Source organism: Triticum urartu, chromosome 3A (genome assembly GCF_056163025.1).
Source record: "Triticum urartu cultivar PI428250 chromosome 3A, HENAU_Tu73, whole genome shotgun sequence".
Taxonomy (NCBI): Eukaryota; Viridiplantae; Streptophyta; class Magnoliopsida; order Poales; family Poaceae; genus Triticum; species Triticum urartu.
In genome coordinates, this window is record NC_141875.1 from 8,850,081 (window position 1) to 8,873,827 (window position 23,747).

The window sequence follows — 23,747 nt, forward strand, 5'->3', positions numbered from 1 at the left end:
CACACGAAACCATGGATTTTCTTGGATCAATCGAAGAAGAAAGGATGAGAGGCCAAATAAAATCAGGAGGGACTGGACCGTTGAAGGATGTGCGTACCTTGAGAGGCCAAATAAATCAGGAGGGACTGGACCGCTGGAGGATGTGAGTACCTTTTTTTTTTTTTTTTTTGAGAACCGAGGATGTGAGTACCTTGAGAGGCCAAATAAAATCAGAAGGGACTGGACCGTTGGAGGATGTGAGTACCTTGAGAGGCCAAATAAAATCAGGAGGGACTGAACCACTGGAGGATATGAGTACCTTATAAGAGGCCAAATAAAATTAGAAGCGACTGGACCGCTGGAGGATGCGAGTACCTTGAGAGGCCAAATGCAGCGAGACTGGTGGCTGGCGGTAAGATTCTCTTCCCCGGCAGCATCGCCTCGACTGGGTATGCCACCACTCGGCCATCCCGCCCTCTTCCGGCGAGGCCACCCTGCATCTCCTCGTGGTCACCTTCTCCTACAGCCCGCCCTGCACCCGACATCTCTCCATCTTACTCACCCCCACATCACAGATCACATGGCCAGCCGATCTGTCTTTGAGGGGATCGTCGCCGCACAGCACGTCGAGGAGGGGTACGTTACCATGCATGTCACTCACCCATTTTACTTTATCTATATGATCTATCTATCACAGTTCTACACCAATATATAATAGATGACCACTACTTGGCCTGTATGCGGATTGGGGAGTGGTGCTCCTACTACTTCCACACTCACAGGTGACAGACAGGTCACCCGACTACATGGCCTCGTGGCAACATTCCCATGCATGTCGCCAACCACCAGATGACCAGAAAAACGCATCACGTACATATTCCATGTGCATGCATCCTCCATCCATCTAAACTATCTATATATATATAAGCCTGCACTATTCGATCTACCTTCCTAGTCTCTAGCCCAGTCGTGCTAGCATCTGCACCCAGTCCTCCTAGCTAGACGATCCGGCGCCGGCGAGGAGGTCATGGCCATGGCGGCGACAGCGTGGCTGTGGGTGGAGGTGCCGGTGCGGGTGGACTGGCCGGCCGTGGCCGCGCAATGCGCGTGGGCCGGCGAGCAAGCGCGGGCGTTCCTGGTGGTGCCGGCCGTACGGCTGCTGGTTCTCCTGTCGCTGGCCATGACCGTGATGATCCTGCTCGAGAAGCTCTTCGTCGCCGTCGTGTGCTACGCCGCCAAGGCCTTCGGGCACAGGCCCGAGAGCCGGTACCAGTGGCGGCCGATCGCCGCATCAGCATGCAAAACTGGCGGCGATGACGAGGAGGACGGCATTGTGGTTGTCGGCAGCGCGGCGTTCCCCGTGGTGCTGGTGCAGATCCCCATGTACAACGAGCGCGAGGTGACCTCCTCCCTGGTGCTCAATAGGAGAATGCTGATCGATTTTGACCGGCGGCAAGCTGGTGCTGTGGTGGTTTTGTTTGCTGATCAATTTGTTCTATCGTTTGTTTGGATTGGATTGAATGGATGGAATGAAGGTGTACAAGGTGTCGATCGGAGCAGCATGTGCGCTGGAGTGGCCGTCGGATCGCATGGTGATCCAGGTGCTTGACGACTCCACCGACCCCGTTGTAAAGGTACGTAATCAATTCCCTTACTTTCTAAATATAGGTTTTTTAATAGAGATTTCAATACAAACTAGTATTATATACAAAGCAAAATGAGTGAATCTACACTTTAAAAAATATCTATACACATCAGTTAAAGGTCTCATATTTGGAAATCTCTTAAAGGTCTTATATTGAAAACGGAGGAAATATTTAGAAACGAAGGAGGTAGCCCGCTGCAAAAGCCATAATCCTTGGGTTACTTCGTCGTACATGCACAATTTCCAATTTCCCAAAAGTGTGGACTACTAGTTTCTTGCCGGCCGTGATAAGTGGAGATGAAGTCCTGCACATATATAGAAATCGATCGTAGGCCAACAACATGCATGTGCAGTGCACACAATCAATCTGGGATCCATGAGAATACCTTGGCGTCGCCAGAGCATGTTCCCAAATTCTTTGGCATATTATAACTAATCAGAATACCTGGCGTTCATGTGACCAAGAAGGAACGTGAGGAGACGTGACACTGGGTTAGGTGGCTGGATCTACCTTGATCGGCCTCATAGTCAACGCTTCACTCATCTTTCCGAGCCTCACAAAAAAGCAAAAAAGAAAGAAAAACACTTTATCAAGTTCGGGGTGCCACATTCCAATATTTTCGAATAGTGCTACCTCCGTTCTAAAATAATTCAACTTCTTTTTTTTAGATAGAAAATAATTCAACTTCTGGATTTATCGAAATTCAAGCTTGTTTAAGTTTGACTATTAAGTTGATAGAAAAAATTATTAACCCCTAGAGCATCAAATTAATCTCATCTGATTCTTTATGAAATTTATTTTCCTATGATGCACAATTTGCTGTTGTACTACATCTTTGCACATTTTTCTATAGATTTGGTAAAAGTTAAGCATGTTTGATTTAGGACAAATCTAGAACTTCAATTATTTTGAAAGAAAAGGGTAGTACTCATAGTTTTAAATAGTCGGCTATAGCTGTTTGAGCATGTTGCCGCTATTTGATTTCATGTACAATTTGCCGCTATAGTCTCGCTATAGCCCGCTATAGCCTCGCTATAGCTGTTTTTAAGGGCTGCCGCTACATACCATAGCCCGCTATTTAAAACATTTACTATGTTGGATGACTCGTTCCCGAATAAATTAATCACAAGCACTACACTCTTGATGCTGACGTTCACAGGGTTAGTTCCATCATCAAGACTAGTCCGGTTTATGATGTAAATTAGTCAAAAACAATTCTTAAGATCTTCATATGTAAATTCAAATGGTATAGGAGATAAATGAGACTTGGTTAATTCCGGGAGCTAGTTACACCCTTGGTTTTTTACAAAGAAGATGCTATTATTTGAGACAAATTGTTAGTGGTAGATGCAGTTTCGAAAGGCATGCTCCATGTTTCTGCTGTGGAGTTTTGGACAATAGATTACCCAACAGCACAATTTTTCAAGATAAAAACCAATCGTACTTTCTGTTTCATTTTTATCAGGACTTGGTGAAGATCGAGTGCCAGAGATGGAAGAGCAAGGGCGTGAACATCAGGTACGAGGTCAGACAGAACCGCAAGGGGTACAAGGCCGGCGCGCTCAAGGAAGGGTTGATGCGCGACTACGTGCGGGAGTGCGAGTTCATCGCCATGTTCGACGCCGACTTCCAGCCCGAGTCCGATTTCCTCCTGCGGACCATCCCATTCCTCGTGCACAACCCCGACATCGCCCTTGTCCAGGCTCGTTGGAAATTCGGTTAGCCAACCCTCGTGCACTATGTTCTAATACTACTGCTTATGACTTTATAAGCAAGATCTAAAGCTTATTTTGTACTCTTTGTTGTGCAGTTAATTCAGATGAGTGTTTGTTGACAAGATTCCAGGAGATGTCACTGGACTACCATTTCAAGTTTGAACAAGAGGCTGGATCCATAGTGTACTCGTTTTTTGGCTTCAATGGTATGTAAACTCGGTTTCGTCATAGACCCCTTTAAAAGAAAGGTTAAACCCAGGCCTCTGCATCATTGTCATGCACACAACCATATCTTATATATATAGCTCAAGTATCGAAATGAGCATGTTGAGTGAGTGATTTGTTTGGGATATTTGCATCTTCCAGGGACAGCCGGTGTTTGGAGGATCTCGGCGATCAATGATGCCGGGGGGTGGAAGGAACGGACGACGGTGGAGGACATGGACCTGGCTGTTCGCACGGCGCTGCTGGGCTTGAAGTTCGTGTATGTTGGCGCCGTCAAAGTAAGCCAAAAAATAATGCTCTTTTATTTAGTTGCTTTTCTGTCAGAAATAATCAAACCCATCCAGACACAAACCTAAGGATGCTTGGACCTGTGCACGGTTAGGTCAAGAGTGAGCTCCCAAGCACATTCAAGGCATACCGATTTCAACAGCACAGGTGGTCATGTGGACCAGCAAACCTGTTCAAGAAAATGTTGGTAGAGATTCTACATAACAAGGTCTGTATTTATTTGATATGTAAGGATGCATCACCACACACAACATCTTGTTGCCTGAAATTTAATTTACTCTGTGCAGAAAGTGTCGTTTTGGAGCAAACTCCACCTGTTGTATGACTTCTTCTTTGTTGGGAAGATCACTGCTCATACAGTGACATTCATCTACTATTGCTTTGCGATCCCGGTGTCCGTTTTCTTCCCTGAGATTCAGATACCTCTCTGGGGCGTGGTCTACGTTCCAACTGTTATCACCCTCTGCAAGGCTCTTGGATCACCAAGGTAACACACACCTTAAGATCGAACGACAGCTGTAATGTTTATTACATTAAGTTAACACCAGAAAGCCACTCTTTCAGTTCATTTCATCTGGTGATCCTCTGGGTCCTCTTTGAGAATGTGATGTCGTTGCACCGGATAAAGGCCACAATAACTGGTCTTCTCGACGCTAGACGAGTCAATGAGTGGGTGGTCACTGAGAAATTGGGAGATGCCAACAAGACAGAGCCTGCCATGGAAGGATTAGATGATGTGCAAGTGATAGATGTCGACCTAACGACGCCCCTAGTACCAAAGCTTGAGAAGAGGCGAACACGATTATGGGACAAGTAAGCAAAGTCTATTGTCTCGACGCTAATGCATTCTGATATATACTACTTTGGTTTACTGTATATAAACTACCGATTTGAAAGTTTTCTAGTTTTGTCAAATAATGCCTGATTTGTGTGTTCTTTTATCAGGTACAACTGCTCAGAGATTTTTGTTGGAACCTGCATAATTATATGTGGTTGCTACGACGTGCTTTACGCAAACAAAGGGTACTACATCTATCTCTTCATTCAAGGCCTAGCATTCCTCGTCGTCGGTTTTGAGTACATCGGCACATGCCCTCCCAGCACCGAATAAGCTACCATGCCATATATGGAGCTGATACGCATGGTTAGGACAAACCGTGTGCTAGTAAAGCCCCTCTCCTGCACATATCGATCTCAGAACATAACGATATACAAAGAATTTATACTCTGCCCTGGTCAGATCTGATCCAACCTTTAATTCTTTGCTGCCAAGAAGGCTATCAAAATTGCATGGTAGCTCATCTGATAATAACATGCTACCACGGGCGATGAGCAATACTGAAGCATCATGACAGAAAGATGCATTCAACACCTGGAGGAATAACGGAAGTTGTAAATGAAATAACATGCTCTGTCAATTACTTACATTAGATTCTCTAAAAAATTATGTGCCAATGTACTTACTGATGTAGCTTATTCAGAATAGAGGATGATCAGCACTTTGTGCGGTTGTGTTGTGTAGTCGGCCAAAACATGTAAATGTACATTTGCTCAATACCATTTATAACTATGTTGAATTCGGACAGACCTTAGAATGCAGTAACAAAAATTCAGACAAATGTTGGGATGCAGTCAAATTCAGACATGTAGCTTAGCAAGTGAAGGAATATTTGTGGTATAACTTTTTCGACGTGAGGCGGAGGAGGGAGATGTGTGCCCATGCTTATATGTGTGGGGTAGACGAAAGCTCAGTGCTTTGCTGAGTTCAGAACTCGGCATAGGAATCCCAACCGTCCAATAGCCATTGCCCCGTTTCCCGTGGGCCCACCTGCCAGATCTTTGCCGAGTTTTTCTCCACGGGAGCTCGGCATTGACGTGACCCCTGAAATTCTGTAGTAAAAAATAAAAAGGAAAAAACATTGTTGTCTTTTTGTTAGCGCAAACCCAGTAAACATAGACCGTCGTCACATCTCCGTCGCCTAGTCATTGGTGGGGCCCACCTGTTAGGGCACTGCCCAGTTTCTAACATGCAAAACTTGGCCAATGTGCGACATCGTCGAGTTTCTCCTTGTCGTCAAGTCCCTTTTTACGGGCACCGGGCACACAGTGATATTTGCGAGTTTTGTGGCACTACAGAGTTCAATTCCCTGTAAACTCGGCAGCCACCTTACACTGCCGAGCTCCCGATAAAAGGAACTCGGGGAACCTTGGAAACTCGACATCTACGGTGTTCCGGTGGTGATTTGATTTTAATTTGTAAAGATTTGTAAAACTTACATAGGTTCACCGTAGGTGTAAGATTTTTTTTTGCGTTTATCTTGGTAGTGTGACACCCTTCCACGGTGCCAGTGGCATAGTCAGAACTTTTGTGAAGGTTGGGCAAACTTGAGGCTAAGTGCCTAATCTTGAAATCGGAATAGAGTGTTTGAATGGACGTGGAGTATCTAGTCCCGAGCTCATATGCTCCCTAACAAACAGTAAAAAAATAGTTTAAAAAACACAAAATTTTGAATTTTTTTGGTGCAAACTTTGACAAATGTTCTCAGTGCTTGCAATTTTTCATTCTGAAATAACATTCGTGGAAGTCGTGGTAAGGAAACAAAATCAATACACCAAAACATGCTATTTTCGAAAACATTTTGGAGTGTTGTTTTTCTTTCTTTTTTTTACTATGACTTCCACGAATGTTATTTGAGGATGAAAATTTGCAAGCACCGAGAACATTTGTCAAAGTTTGCACAACATATGAAATAGCCTTGAATTTCCGAACCACAATCCAATTAATAATGAAGTGAAAAATATAAACATAGTAATCATACAAATGTATGAACTAATATATAATATGTCAGTATTCAGCTTCATATACCATAATAAAGTTGTGAGCACAACAAAAGTCATGGAACCAAGCCATGCATAGAACCAAACTTCATGTTGCCAGCAAAAGTATAGTAATCCAAATTAATTACCATAAAAACATAGTTTCGGTTCTGTTGCACATCATTCACATTTTTTTAGTTCAATTAGCATTTTCACTGCTTGCTCTATTAATCGAAAACCTCTTCATGTATCACATTTGATCATTCAAATTTTGAATTTAATACATAATTATCTAGAACAAATCCCTAAGCAAAAGACTAGGTCCATGAAGCCATGATCTGCCCCACTAGATCATTGCACACGCCCCGACCATAAAATATAAACCCTAAATCTATCAATGTTTTTGAATCATAACCAAGGTAGCATGTGAGGGTACGCGGTTAACTAAAAGACTATGTTTAAGTGGCTGGTTAGATTCCCACTTTTCATCTGTACCTTACATTCTCGATCTGATGGCAATTGCAGGAAGTTTATAGATTTTCACTGGATACTTCAACAAATTACTATACCATTAGGTTTGTTTAAAGTGTTTGCACCACCATGCAAATACGTAGTAGTTCAAATAATATTAGTTGTAACCAAAGGTACTCGTCATGACAGTAGGGTTTTTTTTTTTGCTCCCGGCGGGGCTCGAACCCGCGACCTTCGGCTCATAAGACCAAGGCTCTAACCAACTGAGCTACGGGAGCTGAGCGCTTAGGAAAATTGATTCCCCCTTTTTATATCGTTACTTATCTGTACATGAAGTTGACCGGGAAAACTGCTTTGTATACATAATACCAGATCTGTAATCGCAAGCACCTTTATATTGTTACTTATCTGTACATGAAATTGACCTGAAAAACTGCTTGTTACTTATCTGTACATGAAATTGAGCAGGAAAACTGCTTGTATACATATTCCCCCTTGTTGGTCCAAGTCAAGCACTCCAACCCCCGCACCGAAGAGGGGGTGCCAATTACCAAATCATGTTACCAACAAAATACAATATGAAGGTCGAAACTCTTGTACTCCCTCCGTTCGGAATTACTTGTCGCAGAAATGGATGTATCTAGAATACGTCTAGATACATCCATTTCTGCGACAAGTAATTCCGAACGAAGGGAGTAGCTCGTAGGGGCGGTTAGCAGCTTAGGTTCACGTCGCCGAGAAAAAAAATTGCCGACGCGTGTGTGACCATATAAGTGCACAGATCACTTACTTTTAGTGACCAGTAAGATGTGTCGTCGTCATAGTCGCTGCAAAATGGGGATACGATTTGGTAATTGGCACCGCCCCATTTGGCGTAGGGTTGGAGTGCTTGACTTGGACCAACAAGGTGCTTGCAAAATACTCCCTACATTTCAAATTACTCGTCGTAGATACATTCATTTCTGCGACGAGTAATTCGGAATGGAGGGAGTTACAACACAAAGGCCAAAACCCTTGCAACTCGTAGGGGCGGGTAGTAGCTTAGGTTCACATCGTCGAGAGAAAAGTTGCCGACGCGCATGGGACCACATAAGTCTACAAATCAATTCCATTCAGTGGCCAGGAAGATGCGTCGTCATCGTCGTAGTCGCTGCAAAATGGGAACCAGGAAGATCCACCATTACTATTAATCAGGGAATGGGAAGCCTCCACCGCAAATCATCATAGTCAACGCCATGACCGGCTGTTGATGAATGGGATTTTCCCTTCATTTTTACACATTTTAAACCGGATTTTCACAACCAATTATGAGATATCACTTCGATTTGTCTACTAATGACTAATAAATAATATAATTACAAATCTCCTTGTTTATTTGTGTTCTTGCAGATATGGGCATCAATGCCAATCAATTGGACACGGGTGCAGCTGTCTCCAGAGGAGAAAAGGGCATGCGACCATGTGGCGCCACCACCGAGACGTTGTATTTGACAACTTCCGTGAAGGGAAGGGATGATTCGCATCAGAGACACCCTGAAACCCAATTTCGTCCGTCTACACTATATAAGGAGAAGAAAATCCTTTGGAAAGAAGAGTTCCGGAGTTTTGCCAAGTTCACCCTATCAGCTACTGGCACCATTCCCATGTACAGTTGCCGCCATCTCTATAGCCATCATCATCCCCACCACCATTACCTCCATCTCCATTAGTCATATTACTTGTAATCGAGAGTAAATCACAATTAGAGGCATTGTAAGACTTTAATCATTCATCTTAAGATATCTTCGTCTACAATGTCTTTTGTTTTTGATCTATTCGCGATGTGTGAGTAGCCCCTTTGGGCTAAGGGCAGCAGTGTAGCCTTGCAGCCCCATGTACGTAAATAAAGGGATTGTTGCTTACTTTAAGAGAATGTTATTACTATGTTTGTGCAACTGTTTGGTCTCTTGTCTCTACTCGATCCTAGGGCTCGCAGGTACACCCGAGATGCAGAAGATCGAAACAAACAAAACTGGAAGAGAGGAGTGGAAGACTATGCCTAGTACATTAGCTAGAATCGAGTTTATGGGGGTACATACGGTGCATCATTAAACACCCAATGCATTAGTACAATATATATACTTAATAACTAAGGTAACCCATGAGTCGGAAGGGTCTTGGTTAGACAACAGAACCTTGATGCGGCTAGTAGTCGGTCGTGGGTTATCTGGACGCATCTTCCACATCTATTTGTTGACAAGGTATATGTAATAGTGTTCTGATACGTCTCCAACGTATCTATAATTTTTGATTGCTCCATGCTATATTATCTACTGTTTTAGACAATATTGGGCTTTATTATCCATTTTTATATTATTTTTGGGACTAACCTATTAACCGGAGGCCCAGCCCAGAATTGCTGTTTTTTTGCCTATTTCAGTGTTTCGAAGAAAAGGAATATCAAACGGAGTCAAAACGGAATGAAATCAACTGGAGAAGTTATTTTTGGAAGGAAAGCTACCGGAAAAGCTTGGAGTGCACGTCAGAAAAGAAGGGAGGTGGCCACGAGGGTGGGGGGCGCGCCCACCCCCCTTGGGCGCGCCCCCTGCCTTGTGGGCCCCCCGAAGGTCCACCGACCTACTTCTTTCACCCATATATACCCACGTACCCTAAAACTTTCAGAGACGAGAATAGATCTGGAGTTCTGCCGCCGCAAGCCTCTATAGCCACCAAAAGTCGATCGGGACCCTGTTCCGGCACCCTGCCGGAGGGGGGAACCCTCATCGGTGGCCATCTTCATCATCCCGGCGCTCTCCATAACGAGGAGGGAGTAGTTCACCCTCGGGGCTGAGGGTATGTACCAGTAGCTATGTGTTTGATATCTCTCTCTCTCGTGTTCTTGATTTGGCACGATCTCGATGTATCGCGAGCTTTGCTATTATAGTTGGATCTTATGTTGCTTCTCCCCCTCTACTCTCTTATAATGGATTGAGTTTTTCCTTTGAAGTAATCTTATCGGATTGAGTCTTTGATTTGAGAACACTTGATGTATGTCTTGCCGTGCGTATCTGTGGTGACAATGGGATATCACGTGATTCATTTGATGTATGTTTTGGTGATCAACTTGTGTGTTCCGCCCATGAACCTATGCATAGGGGTTGGCACACGTTTTCATCTTGATTCTCCGGTAGAAACTTTGGGGCACTCTTTGAAGTACTTTGTGTTGGATTGAATAGATGAATCTGAGATTGTGTGATGCATATCGTATAATCATACCCACGGATATTTGAGGTGACATTGGAGTATCTAGATGACATTAGGGTTTTGGATGATTTGTGTCTTAAGGTGTTATTCTAGTACGAACTCTAGGGCTTTTTGTGACACAGATTGATAAACCTTAGGTCATCCACTTGAGAGAAATTTGCTACTGTCATACAAACCTCTGCACTTGGAGGCCCAACAATGTCTACAAGAAGAAGGTTGTGTAGTAGACATCATGTTCACAAGTGCCATGCATGTTGATTATCTATATCTACATCTACACCAATATAAAAAGACCCAAAGGGACAGATCCAATTAATCCCAGCCATCAAATCATGTCAATTCAACGACCTAGACTGCTTTAATGTCGAGCGCTCAGCACGTTTAGCGTGCGCGAACCAAACTGTGGTTGGATGGTTAGAGGGACAGTGGTATCCCCAGCCCACCAGGGTTCAAGTCCTGGTGCTCGCATTATTCTTGAATTTATTTCAGGATTTCCGGCGATGTGCTTTCCGTGGGAGGAGACGTTCCCGTCGACGACGAGGCGCCTACGGTGACTTCGTAAATTTCAAGATGACATGCCGGCTTAGTCTCTTGGAGGTGCTCATAGGGGTAGGGTGTGCGTGTTTGCGTTCATAGGGATGAGTGTATGCACGTATGTATGAGTTCTTGCGTCTGTACTGATGTTAAAAAAACACGTTTAGCGTGCAGTTAATTTCATGTCAAATATAGTGCTAATCACATAATAACACGTAAATAATATCATACTTAATATCCGCATGCACTCAATATACTTTTAAATTAACATGCATTGCACGTACACATTGACTAGTCTAGATAAAATCCCGTCTTTACCTTCTTCTTCTTCTTCTTCTTCTTCTTTTTAGAAAAGGAGGATGGCCCAAGGCCTCTGCATCTGGGCGATGCATACGGCCACTTTATTAATTATTCTCACAAGATCTTACAAAGTCATACAACAGCAAGACTAAAGCCACCGTCTAAGCAACAACTGTCGCTACACCTATCCAATTGATGAAGAGCGTTGATAGTCTGGGCCTAATACTAGCATGAAGGTTCTCGTACACAACTAGAACATTATATGTAATCAAACACTTTGGGACAAAGGCACTCTAGGTAGGGCTAATAATCATTGTAAGTACAACCTTAAGTCTTGTGGAAAGCATCTTGAAGATAACTCTTGAGTCTAAGCTGGGTTACCCGCTCAGGGGAGTTTACTTTGGGAATCAAAATGATAGTGCTATCGTTCCAACCTTGTGGCACCACCGTGGTATATATCCTCTCCAAAACCTCTTGGATAAGATCATCACCAAGCATCGGCCAGAATCTTTTATAGAAAAGAGCGTGCAACCCATCAGGCCTGGAGCTTTGAAATCTCTAATTGCAAACAACTATTTTATTACTTCATCTTCTGAATGTTGGGCCATGAGGGCGTCATTCATCGCATTGGACACTCGGTGGTGGACTTTAGATAGAAAATTAACATTCAACACTTGTACTTGCAACGTAAACAAATCCGCAAAATACCCCCACTAGTAGAAAAAGGGTCAAATGTCAAGCACATTAGTGCCGGTTTGATTTTGAGCCGGCACTTATTTGTGTATTAGTGCCGGTTCCAACGGCTAGCCGGCCGCTCTCATTAGTACCGGTTCGTGCCATGGACCGGTACTAAAGTGAGTGGTGGCAGGGTGTTGTCAGTCTGGGGCCCCTCCAGCACCTTTTGTACCGGTTTGTATCATGAACCGGTGCTAAAGGTCGTCCTACATAAACCCTTCATCCACCCAAGCTCGCTATGTTCTTCCCCTTTCCCCTATCCTCTCTGTTCTTCCCCTCTTCCTCTCGATCTCATCACACATTTTGCCCAAAATTTGTCAAGATTTGAAGGCCCCCATCCATTCAAATGATCACAAAGGTTAGCAAGTTTGTTCTTTCATCTCTCATTGCTAGATTAGCTCTTGCAATGCTTTGTATAGTGATTAATTTATGAGTTTAGTAATTTGGGAGGAAATATATGTGCTAGTATTTGATTTATATGCAATTTGAGGTAAAAATAACACTTAGTTTGCATATGTAGGTGTGGTTTACTTAGTGCCTTCTAAATCTCCGTCGTAACCACCGTCGATCGCCCGCACCGTCCCGTCGCCGGCACCACCTTGTGGTGAGCCTCTTCTTCATGAATGTTTTACATTACCAAATTGATGTTTGTGTGATTTGGATATATAGTTACTTGTATAATTATCTTACCAGTACGTTGTTTGTTATACATAGTGCCATGGTTTTGATATCCGTCCCCGTCGGCCCTCGTCCTTGTTATGATTCGGATGTGGTATATTCTCTTTTAAAACTACTAGTTGCATTTCGTGTTTATGACAAATTATGCCCATCAAGTTGACATAGATATTTTTATCTAGGAGGTTTGTGAACCGGAAATTCAAACCGACCCTATTGTCGAGAGGTTAAATTTAGTTGAAAAAGAAAACGAATATTTGAAAGAAAAATTGAAAAGAATTGAGGGGGAGAAGATGGAATTGGAGTTGCATGTTGCCGATGTCGTCGATGATCACAAGATCAAGATGGAGAAAATTCGCTTGAAGATTAGAAAGATTAGAAAATATGCCATTGATAGTGAGGCTTGGTATCATTATGCTGTTGGATCAATTGTTACCTTAGTTGCTATCTTGATCGCATTTGTTGTTGCATTTAACTGCTTTAGTTAGAGAGTTATTTTTTTGTTGCATTTAAGTGTTGTATGAACTTTATGTATGAACTTGTATTAATTTGGTCTTTTCGGTGTTGTGTAATGAAGATGAGCCGACAATGGATGTACGATGACCGATGCTCTCCCGAGTTGATTAATGGCGTACAAACTTTTCTGCTTGCGGCTGAGGCAAACAAGCGGGCAGATGGTTTTATGCCTTGTCCATGTGCTGTCTGTAAGAATGATCACAATTACTCTACGTCAAGAACCATTCACGTCCACCTGTTTAAGTCCGGTTTCATGCCCCACTATAATGTTTGGACCAAGCAAGGAGAAAGAGGGGTTATGATGGAAGACAATGAAGAAGAAGAGGACGACGACAACTATCCTAGCCATGGGTTCCTCGAATATGATGATACAACAATGGGGGAAGAAGCTGAGCCGGCAATACGGGAAGAAGCTGAAGAAGAGGCATCAGATGAGCCCGCTGATGATCTAGGTCGGGCCATTGCCGGTGCAAAGAGAAACTGCGCAAGTGATTTGGAGAAGAAGAAGAAGTTGCAGCGCATGTTAGAGGATCACAAGAAATTGTTGTACCCGAATTACGAAGCTGACAAGAAAAAGTTGGGCACCACACTGGAATTGCTGCAATGGAAGGCAGAGAATGGTGTCTCTGACAAGGGATTTGGAAAGTTGCTGGTAATGATAAAGAATATGCTTCCAAAGGACAACGAATTGCCCGAGAGTACGTACGAAGCAAAGAAGGTTGTCTTCCCTCTAGGGTTAGAGGTGCAGAAGATACATGCATGCCCTAATGACTGCATCCTCTACCGCGGTGAGTACGAGGATTTGAATGCTTGCCCGGTATGTGGTGCATTGCGCTATAAGATCAGCCGCGATGACCCTGGTGATGTCGAGGGCGAGCGCCCCAGGAAGAAGATTCCTGCCAAGGTGATGTGGTATGCTCCTATAATACCACGGTTGAAACATTTGTTCCAAAACAAAGAGCATGCCAAGGCGATGCGATGGCACAGAGAAGACCGTAAGAAAGACGGAAAGTTGAGAGTACCCGCTGACGGGTCACAGTGGAGAAAAATCGAGAGAAAGTACAGGAAGGAGTTTGCAGATGACGCAAGGAACGTATGGTTTGGTCTAAGCGCAGATGGCACTAATCCTTTTGGGGGAGCAGAGCAGCAACCATAGCACCTCTCTATGTTTATATAACCTTCCTCCTTGGTTGTGCATGAAGCGGAAGTTCATTATGATGCCAGTGCTCATCCAAGGCCCTAAGCAACCCGGCAACGACATTGATGTGTACCTAAGGCCATTAGTTGAAGAACTCTTACAACTGTGGAATGGAACAGGTGTACGTGCGTGGGATGAGCACATGGGGGAAGAATTTGATCTAAAGACGTTGCTGTTTTTGACCATCAATGATTAGCCTGCTCTCAGTAACCTTTCAGAACAAACAAACAAGGGATACCGTGCATGCACGCACTGTTTGGATGATATCGACAGTATATATTTGGACAATTGTAGGAAGAATGTGTACCTGGGACATCGTCGATTTCTTCCGAGCAGGCATCCTGTAAGAAAGAAAGGCAAGCATTTCAAAGGTGAGCCGGATCACTGGACGAACCCTCGCCACTGTACTGGTGCTGATGTACATGATATGGTTAAGGATTTGAAGGTAGTCTTTGTAAAGGGTCCTGGCGGACAACCTGTTCCGAATGACGCTGACGGACGCGCACCCATGTGGAAGAAGAAATCTATATTTTGGGACCTGCCCTATTGGAAAGACCTAGAGGTCCGCTTCGCAATCGATGTGATGCACGTGACGAAGAATCTTTGTGTGACCCTGCTTGGCTTCTTGGGCGTGTATAGGAAGACAAAAGATACACCTGAGGCACGGGAGGACCGACAACGTATGCACGAAAAAGACGGCATACATCAGGTCATGCCAGCTACGCTCTTACCAAAGAAGAGAAGGAAATCTTCTTTGAATGCCTGCTCAGTATTAAGGTACCGTCTGGCTTCTCGTCGAATATACGTTTGCGAGAACATTCGCATGATGGCGTCCAAAAGGAGCAGATCTCAAAGACAGGACTCGGTACGTTTGTCAGAACACTATTCACAAATTTTTACACCATTATCGATATCTAGTCACACAACTAATACAAATGCATATTGATCTCCTTCTTAACAGTTCAGAGAGGTGCGGGAGCAGCTCCTACCAACGGAGCGCATACTAGCACTTCAAGAGGAAATGGCGGGATTTTTGCTCGACCAGGTCATAGATCCCAAAAGAGAATACTATTACCCGCTACCGCCCCCATGAACCACTTATCATCGTGCTCCGAAGGCACCAAGGCAACATGTAGGAGAAATTGTATATATATATATATACACATGTGTATGTGTGAATAATTAATGATGGTGGTTGTGAGACATTCGATGATATATATTTGTATATATATGCGGTTCTACGAGGAAATCTATTTATATATGTGCATAACGTGTACAATATGTAGTATTGTAAAATACCAGCAAACAAAAAAGAATTAAATGAAAAACACAAAATTAATGGAAAAATTAAAAATAAAACCAAAACACCCCCAAACATTTAGTACCGGTTGGTAACACCAACCGGTACTAATGGTCTACCAGCACCCGGGCCTGGCTCGTGCCACGTGGAGGCACTTTACCCCGGAGTGGGAAGCGCTTTTCCCGATGTGCTCGTTAGTGGCAGAGACTAGGATCGGATCTGACCACATCCCGCTGATCTTTTCCTCAGGGGAGGAGCAGATTCGTCGTCGTAGTAGATTCTTTTTCGAAACAGCATGGTTTGAAGCAGAGGGCTTCGAGAGCATGGTGCGCGAGATGTGGGATTCTATTATGTCTCATATGGGCCCCCAAAGGGGCCTGGCCGAGATTTGGTCTATAGCCGCGGCTAGGCTTCGTGCGTTCCTCAGGGGCTGGGGAGCCAATTTTGGTAGCGAATCCAAAAAGGAATGCGCCAAGCCGATGGATCAAATCACGACGCTTGACGCGGAGGCGGACGTGCGATCCTTCTCTGAGCAGGAGTGGGCGCAGAGATACGCGCTGGAAGACCAAGTGCTCTCCATCCTGAGAGCCGAAGAGGAGTATTGGCACCGTAGGGGCGGCATCAAGTGGGTGACCAAAGGCGACGCAAATACAGGTTACTTTCATGTGTACGCCAATGGAAGAAAGCGTAAATGTGCTATCCTTCACCTTAATCATGGGGATGGGGTCTTGGTCACCCAGGCGGAATTCAGTAAGCACATTTATGACTTCTTCATAGGGCTGTTAGGGACGGCCGAGGAGAAGCGGCTCTGTCTTCGGGAGGATTTGTGGGAGCCTCCCGAGCGGGTCTCTCAGGAAGAAAATGCAGGACTAGTCCTGTCTTTTCTCCCGGAGGAGATTGACCGTGCGCTTGCCTCCATGAAAGCGCGCACGGCCCCGGGTCCTGATGGGTGGCCTTGAGTTTTTCAAAAAAAATTGGCCGAGCCTGAAACATGTGTTTCACGCAATCGTCAATGGCTTTGCGCTGGACCAAGTGGATCTGGCCCGTTTAAACTTTGGGGTGATTAGTCTCATCCCCAAAGTTAAGGGCGCGGATTGCATCAAGTTATTTAGGCCTATCACGCTAATTAATGTTCCTTTTAAGCTGTGTGCCAAAGCCTACACCGTCCGGCTGACACCTATTGCTCAACGGGTGATTAGTAGGTGTCAGACCGGGTTCATCAAAGGGCGCAACATATTGGAGGGACCAATTGCACTCACGGAGATCGTGCATGAGCTAAAACGAACAAAAGAGCAAGGGGTTCTGCTCAAGCTAGATTTCGAGAAAGCCTACGACCGCATGAACTGGGAGTTCGTGCGGGAGGTGCTGCTCAAAAAGGGTTTTGATGCAGGCTTTGTTCATAGGATTATGCACCTGATTAGTTGTGGGCAAACAGCGGTGTCGATCAATGGGGAGATGGGCAAATTCTTTCGAAACAAAAGGGGACTCCCGCAGGGAGACCCTAGCTCCCCTTTGATATTTAATTTCGTGGCCGACGCGCTTGCTGCGATGGTGGCAAGGGCTCGAGGGGCAGGTCATGTGAAAGGCTTAGTGCCACACCTCATTCCAGGGGGGGTGACGCATCTGCAATACGCGGATGATACGATGTTGTTGTTTCAACCCGATGAACACAGCATTGCAACTATCAAGTTGCTCCTCCTCGCCTTTGAAATGCTGTCGGGGCTCAAGATTAATTTCCTCAAAAGTGAGGTTTTTATAATGGGAATGGACCAACACGATCGGGCCAAGATAGCTAACCTTCTTAATTGTAAACTAGCGAGTTTTCCAATTAAGTACCTGGGGCTCCCAATCTCGCATAAAAGGCTTGCCATCTCCGAATGGGAACCGTTGTATGGTAAAGTCGCCAATAGGGTTAGTCCGTGGCGGGGACGTTTTATGTCTTCTGCGGCTAGATTGATTCTCATCAACTCTAGTTTGTCCTCCCTCCCTCTGTTTACGATGGGCATGTTCTTGTTGGCAGATGGGGTGCATGGGAAGTTTGATACCCCGCGATCCAAATTGTTTTGGGAGGGAGCGGGGCTTAAAAAGAAATACCATATGTTGAAATGGGCAGCGGTGTGCCGTCCTAAGAATTATGGTGGGTTAGGGATTACTAATTCCAAACTTATGAATGTGGCCTCGCTTACCAAATGGTGGTGGAAATTAGCTTCTAATGAAGTCGGTCTATGGGCGGACCTCCTTCGGACAAAATACTTCCCGGACGGGAATGTGTTCACTGCCAAGGCATCGGGCTCACCGTTTTGGAATGGGCTCCAGGCAGTTAGGCCGGCCTTCTCGCTAGAGGCGAGATTCGAGGTGAATAGCGGCAGGTCTACCAGGTTCTGGTTGGATCGTTGGTTGGGTGACAGGCGCTTTGGCAGGAGTTCCCGCTGTTATACCAGGTGGCGGCGGACCCGCTAATTTTGGTGGGAGACGCTTTACGCTCGACGCCACCTGCAATTCACTTTCTGAGACAGCTGAACGCGGCGGAAATAGCAAGTTGGGACTTGCTTCAGGAGCAAGTGGGACACACTACTTTGAATACGGATGAGGATGTGGTCTCTTGGGACCTGGCGGCGTCTCGTAAATTCTCGGTGAAGTCCCAGTACAATAGGTTGACGGAGGGTCCCGCTGTAGATATTGCTAGGAACCTTTGGAAGGCTAGGGTGCCGCTAAAGATTAAGATTTTCCTTTGTCAATTGTTCCGCAATAGGTTACCGACGGCTGATAACGTAGCTAAACGCAATGGGCCCTCGAACGGGACGTGTGTGGTATGTGAGTCGTGAAGGAAATATGCCCTAGAGGCAATAATAATGTTATTATTTTATTTCCTTATATCATGATAAATGTTTATTATTCATGCTAGAATTGTATTATCCGGAAACATAATACTTGTGTGAATACATAGACAAACCAAACGTCACTAGTGTGCCTCTACTTGACTAGCTCATTAATCAAAGATGGTTATGTTTCCTAACCATAGACATGTGTTGTCATTTGATTAACGGGATCACATTATTAGGAGAATGATGTGATTGACATGACCCATTCCATTAGCTTAGCACCCGATCGTTTAGTATGTTGCTATTGCTTTCTTCATGACTTATACATGTTCCTATGACTATGAGATTATGCAACTCCCGTTTGCCGGAGGAACACTTTGTGTGCTACCAAACGTCACAACGTAACTGGGTGATTATAAAGGAGCTCTACAGGTGTCTCCAAAGGTACATGTGTTGGGGAACGTTGCAGAAAACAAAAATTTTCCTACGGTTTCACCAAGATCCATCTATGAGTTCATCTAGCAACGAGTGATCGGATGCATCTACATACCTTCGTAGATCGCGAGCGGAAGCATTCAAAGAACGGGGATGAGGGAGTCGTACTCGACGTGATCCAAATCACCGGAGATCCTAGAGCCGAACGGACGGCACCTCCGCATTCAACACACGTACGGTCAGCGTGACGTCTCCTCCTTCTTGATCCAGCAAGGGGGAAGGAGAGGTTGATGAAGATCCAGCAGCACGACGGCGTGGTGGTGGATGCAGGGGTCACCGCAGCAGGGCTTCGTCGTTCTACAGCGAGAGGGAGAGGTGTAGCAGGGGAGAGGGAGGCGCCAAGACTCAAGGGTGCGGCTGCCCCTCCCTCCCCCCCTTTATATAGGCCCCTTGGGGGGGGCGCCGGCCTTTGGAGATTGAATCTCCCAAGGGGGGCGGCGGCCAGGGGGGTGGAGTACTCCCCAAGGCAAGTGGGGCGCCCCCCCACCCTAGGGTTTCCCACCCTAGGCGCAGGGGGTGGGCCAAGGGGGGCACACCAGCCCACTATGGGCTGGTTCCCCTCCCCACTTCAGCCCATGGGGCCCTCCGGGATGGGTGGCCCCACCCGGTGGACCCCCGGGACCCATCCGGTGCTCCCGGTACAATACCGGTGACCCCCGAAACTCTCCCGATGGCCGAAACTGCACTTCCTATATATAATTCTTCACCTCCGGACCATTACGGAACTCCTCGTGACGTCCGAGATCTCATCCGGGACCCCGAACAACTTTCGGGTTACTGCATACTCATATCTCTACAACCCTAGCGTCACTGAACCTTAAGTGTGTAGACCCTACGGGTTCGGGAGACATGTAGACATGACCGAGATGGCTCTCCGGTCAATAACCAACAGCGGGATCTGGATACCCATGTTGGCTCCCACATGCTCCTCGATGATCTCATCGGATGAACCACGATGTCGAGGATTCAAGCAACCTCGTATACAATTCCCTTTGTCAATCGGTACGTTACTTGCCCGAGATTCGATCGTCGGTATCCCAATACCGCGTTCAATCTCGTTACCGGCAAGTCACTTTACTCGTACCGTAATGCATGATCCCGTGACCAGACACTTGGTCACTTTGAGCTCATTATGATGATGCATTACCGAGTGGGCCCAGAGATACCTCTCCGTCATACGGAGTGACAAATCCCAGTCTTGATCCGTGTCAACCCAATAGACACTTTCGGAGATACCCATAGTATACCTTTATAGTCACCCAGTTACGTTGTGACATTTGGTACACCCAAAGCACTCCTACGGTATCCGGGAGTTACACGATCTCATGGTCTAAGGAAAAGATATTTGACATTTGAAAAACTCTAGCAAATGAACTATACGATCTTGTGCTATGTTTAGGATTGGGTCTTGTCCATCACATCATTCTCCTAATGATGTGATCTCGTTATCAATGACATCCAATGTCCATAGTCAGGAAACCATGACTATCTGTTGATCAACGAGCTAGTCAACTAGAGGCTTGCTAGGGACATGTTGGTGTCTATGTATTCACACATGTATTACGATTTCCAGATAACACAATTATAGCATGAATAAAAGACAATTATCATGAACAAGGAAACATAATAATAATGCTTTTATTATTGCCTCTAGGGCATATTTCCAACAGTCTCCCACTTGCACTAGAGTCAATAATCTAGTTACATTGTGATGAATCGAACACCCATGGAATTCTGGTGTTGATCATGTTTTGCTCTAGGGAGAGGTTTAGTCGACAGATCTGCTACATTCAGGTCCGTATGTACTTTACAAATATCTATGTCTCCATCTTGAACATTTTCACGAATGGAGTTGAAGCGACGCTTGATGTGCCTGGTCTTCTTGTGAAACCTAGGCTCCTTGGCAAGTGCAATAGCTCCAGTGTTGTCACAGAAGAGTTTGATCGGCCCCGACGCATTGGGTATGACTCCTAGGTTGGTGATGAACTCCTTCACCCAAATTGCTTCATGCGCAGCCTCCGAGGCTGCCATGTACTCCGCTTCACATGTAGATCCCGCCACGACGCTCTGCTTGCAACTGTACCAGCTTACTGCCCCACCATTCAAAATATACACGTATCCGGTTTGTGACTTAGAGTCATCCAGATCTGTGTCGAAGCTAGCATCGACGTAACCCTTTACGACGAGCTCTTCATCACCTCCATAAACGAGAAACATTTCCTTAGTCCTTTTCAGGTACTTCAGGATATTCTTGACCGCTGTCCAGTGTTCCTTGCCGGGATTACTTTGGTACCTACCTACCAAACTTACGGCAAGGTTTACATCAGGTCTGTTACACAGCATGGCATACATAATAGACACTATGGCTAAGGCATAGGGGATGACACTCATTTCTTCTATATCTTCTGCCGTGGTCGGACATTGAGCTGAGCTCAATTTCACACCTTGCAACACAGGCAAGAACCCCTTCTTAGACTGATCCATATTGAACTTCTTCAATATCTTATCAAGGTATGTGCTTTGTGAAAGACCTATGAGGCGTCTTGATCTATCTCTATAGATCTTGATGCCTAATATATAAGCAGCTTCTCCAAGGTCCTTCATTGAAAAACTCTTATTCAAGTAGGCCTTAATGCTGTCCAAGAGTTCTATATCATTTCCCATCAAAAGTATGTCATCTACATATAATATGAGAAATGCTACAGAGCTCCCACTCACTTTCTTGTAAACGCAGGCTTCTCCATAAGTCTGCATAAACCCAAACGCTTTTATCATTTCATCAAGCGAATGTTCCAACTCCGAGATGCTTGCACCAGCCCATAAATCGAGCGTTGGAGCTTGCACACCTTGTCAGCATTCTTAGGATCAACAAAACCTTCCGGCTGCATCATATACAATTCTTCCTTAAGGAAACCATTAAGGAATGCCGTTTTGACGTCCATTTGCCATATCTCATAATCATAGAATGCGGCAATTGCTAACATGATTCGGACGGACTTCAGCTTCGCTACCGGTGAGAAAGTCTCATCGTAGTCAACCCCTTGAACTTGCCGATATATAACCCTTAGCGACAAGTCGAGCTTTATAGATGGTAACATTACCATCCACGTCTGTCTTCTTCTTAAAGATCCATTTATTTTCTATGGCTCGCCGCTCAACGGGCAAGTCAGTCAAAGTCCATACTTCGTTTTCATACATGGATCCTATCTCGGATTTCATGGCTTCTAGCCATTTGTCAGAATCCGGGCCCGCCATCGCTTCTTCATAGTTCGAAGGTTCACCGTTGTCTAACAACATGATTTCCAAGACAGGGTTGCTGTACCACTCTGGTGTGGAACGTGTCCTTGTGGACCTACGAAGTTCAGTAGCAACATGATCTGAAGTTTCATGATCATCATTAACTTCCTCTCTAGTCGGTGCAGGCACCTCAGGAACATTTTCTTGAGTTGCACCACTTTCCGGTTCAAGAGGTAATACTTCATCAAGTTCTACTTTCCTCCCACTTACTTCTTTCGAGAGAAACTCCTTCTCTAGAAAGGATCCATTCTTGGCAACAAAGATCTTGCCTTCGGATCTGAGGTAGAAGGTATACCCAATAGTTTCTTTAGGGTATCCTATGAAGACGCATTTTTTCGACTTGGGTTCGAGCTTTTCAGGTTGAAGTTTCTTGACATAAGCATCGCATCCCCAAACTTTTAGAAACGACAGCTTAGGTTTCTTCCCAAACCATAATTCATACGATGTCGTCTCAACGGATTTCGACGGAGCCCTATTTAAAGTGAATGCGGCAGTCTCTAAAGCATAGCCCCAAAAAGATAGCGGTAAATCGGTAAGAGACATCATAGATCGCACCATATCTAATAGAGTGCGATTACGACGTTCGGACACACCATTACACTGAGGTGTTCCAGGCGGCGTTAGTTGTGAAACTATTCCACATTTTCTTAAGTGTGTGCCAAATTCGTGACTCAAGTATTCTCCTCCACGATCTGATCGCAAGAACTTGATTTTCCTGTCACGTTGATTCTCAACCTCACTATGAAATTCCTTGAAGTTTTCAAAGGTCTCAGACTTGTGTTTCATTAAATGGATATACCCATATCTACTCAAGTCATCAGTGAGGGTGAGAACATAACGATAGCCACCACGAGCCTCAACACTCATTGGACCGCACACATCAGTATGTATGATTTCCAATAAGTTGGTTGCTCGCTCCATTGTTCCTGAGAACGGAGTCTTGGTCATTTTACCCATGAGGCATGGTTCACACGTGTCAAATGATTCGTAATCAAGAGACTCTAAAAGTCCATCTGCATGGAGCTTCTTCATGCGTTTGACACCTATGTGACCAAGGCGGCAGTGCCACAAGTATGTGGGACTATCATTATCAATCTTACATCTTTTGGTATTCACACTATGAATATGTGTAGCTTTACGCTCGAAATTCATTAAGAATAAACCATTCACCATCGGAGCATGACCATAAAACATATCTCTCATATAAATAGAACAACCATTATTCTCGGATTTAAATGAGTAGCCATCTCGAATTAAACGAGATCCTGATACAATGTTCATGCTCAAACTTGGCACTAAATAACAATTATTGAGGTTCAAAACTAATCCCGTAGGTAAATTTAGAGGTAGCGTGCCGACGGCGATCACATCGACCTTGGAACCATTCCCGACGCGCATCGTCATCTCATCCTTCGCCAGTCTCCGCTTATTCCGCAGCTCCTGCTTTGAGTTACATATGTGAGCAACCGCACCGGTATCAAATACCTAGGA

General features: G+C 45.0%; 2 protein-coding genes and 1 non-coding gene across 3 annotated transcripts in view; 2 read left to right on the forward strand and 1 right to left on the reverse strand.

The window, feature by feature from the left end:
• The first annotated feature begins 957 nt into the window (after window positions 1-957).
• On the forward strand, window positions 958-5,383 carry LOC125547555 (putative glucomannan 4-beta-mannosyltransferase 11). Its single transcript, XM_048711380.2, has 9 exons — window positions 958-1,378; window positions 1,515-1,613; window positions 3,091-3,343; window positions 3,436-3,546; window positions 3,707-3,843; window positions 3,948-4,061; window positions 4,141-4,340; window positions 4,418-4,666; window positions 4,799-5,383. Exons 1-9 carry the CDS (start codon window positions 1,007-1,009, stop codon window positions 4,962-4,964), a joined length of 1,701 nt encoding a protein of 566 aa, XP_048567337.2. The 5' UTR covers window positions 958-1,006; the 3' UTR covers window positions 4,965-5,383.
• A 1,962-nt stretch (window positions 5,384-7,345) lies between these two features.
• Window positions 7,346-7,419, reverse strand: TRNAI-UAU (transfer RNA isoleucine (anticodon UAU)). The gene has a single exon. It is a non-coding gene; the product is annotated as a tRNA-Ile (tRNA).
• An 8,546-nt stretch (window positions 7,420-15,965) lies between these two features.
• The window catches only part of LOC147977714 (uncharacterized), a 76,838-nt gene continuing 69,056 nt past the window's right edge, over window positions 15,966-23,747 (forward strand). Inside the window, exons 1-2 of the mRNA XM_087514511.1 lie at window positions 15,966-16,545; window positions 16,799-17,004. Of these exons, the coding sequence (XP_087370637.1) occupies window positions 15,966-16,545; window positions 16,799-17,004 (786 nt within the window). The remainder of the gene's footprint in view (window positions 16,546-16,798; window positions 17,005-23,747) is intronic.

Coding starts and splice junctions, on each gene's coding strand:
- LOC125547555 (XM_048711380.2), top strand. CDS start 1,007: ATGGCCATGGCGGCGACAGCGTGGCTGTGGGTGGAGGTGCCGGTGCGG. Junction 1,379..1,514: donor CCATGTACAACGAGCGCGAG/GTGACCTCCTCC, acceptor GATGGAATGAAG/GTGTACAAGGTGTCGATCGG. Junction 4,062..4,140: donor TAGAGATTCTACATAACAAG/GTCTGTATTTAT, acceptor TACTCTGTGCAG/AAAGTGTCGTTTTGGAGCAA.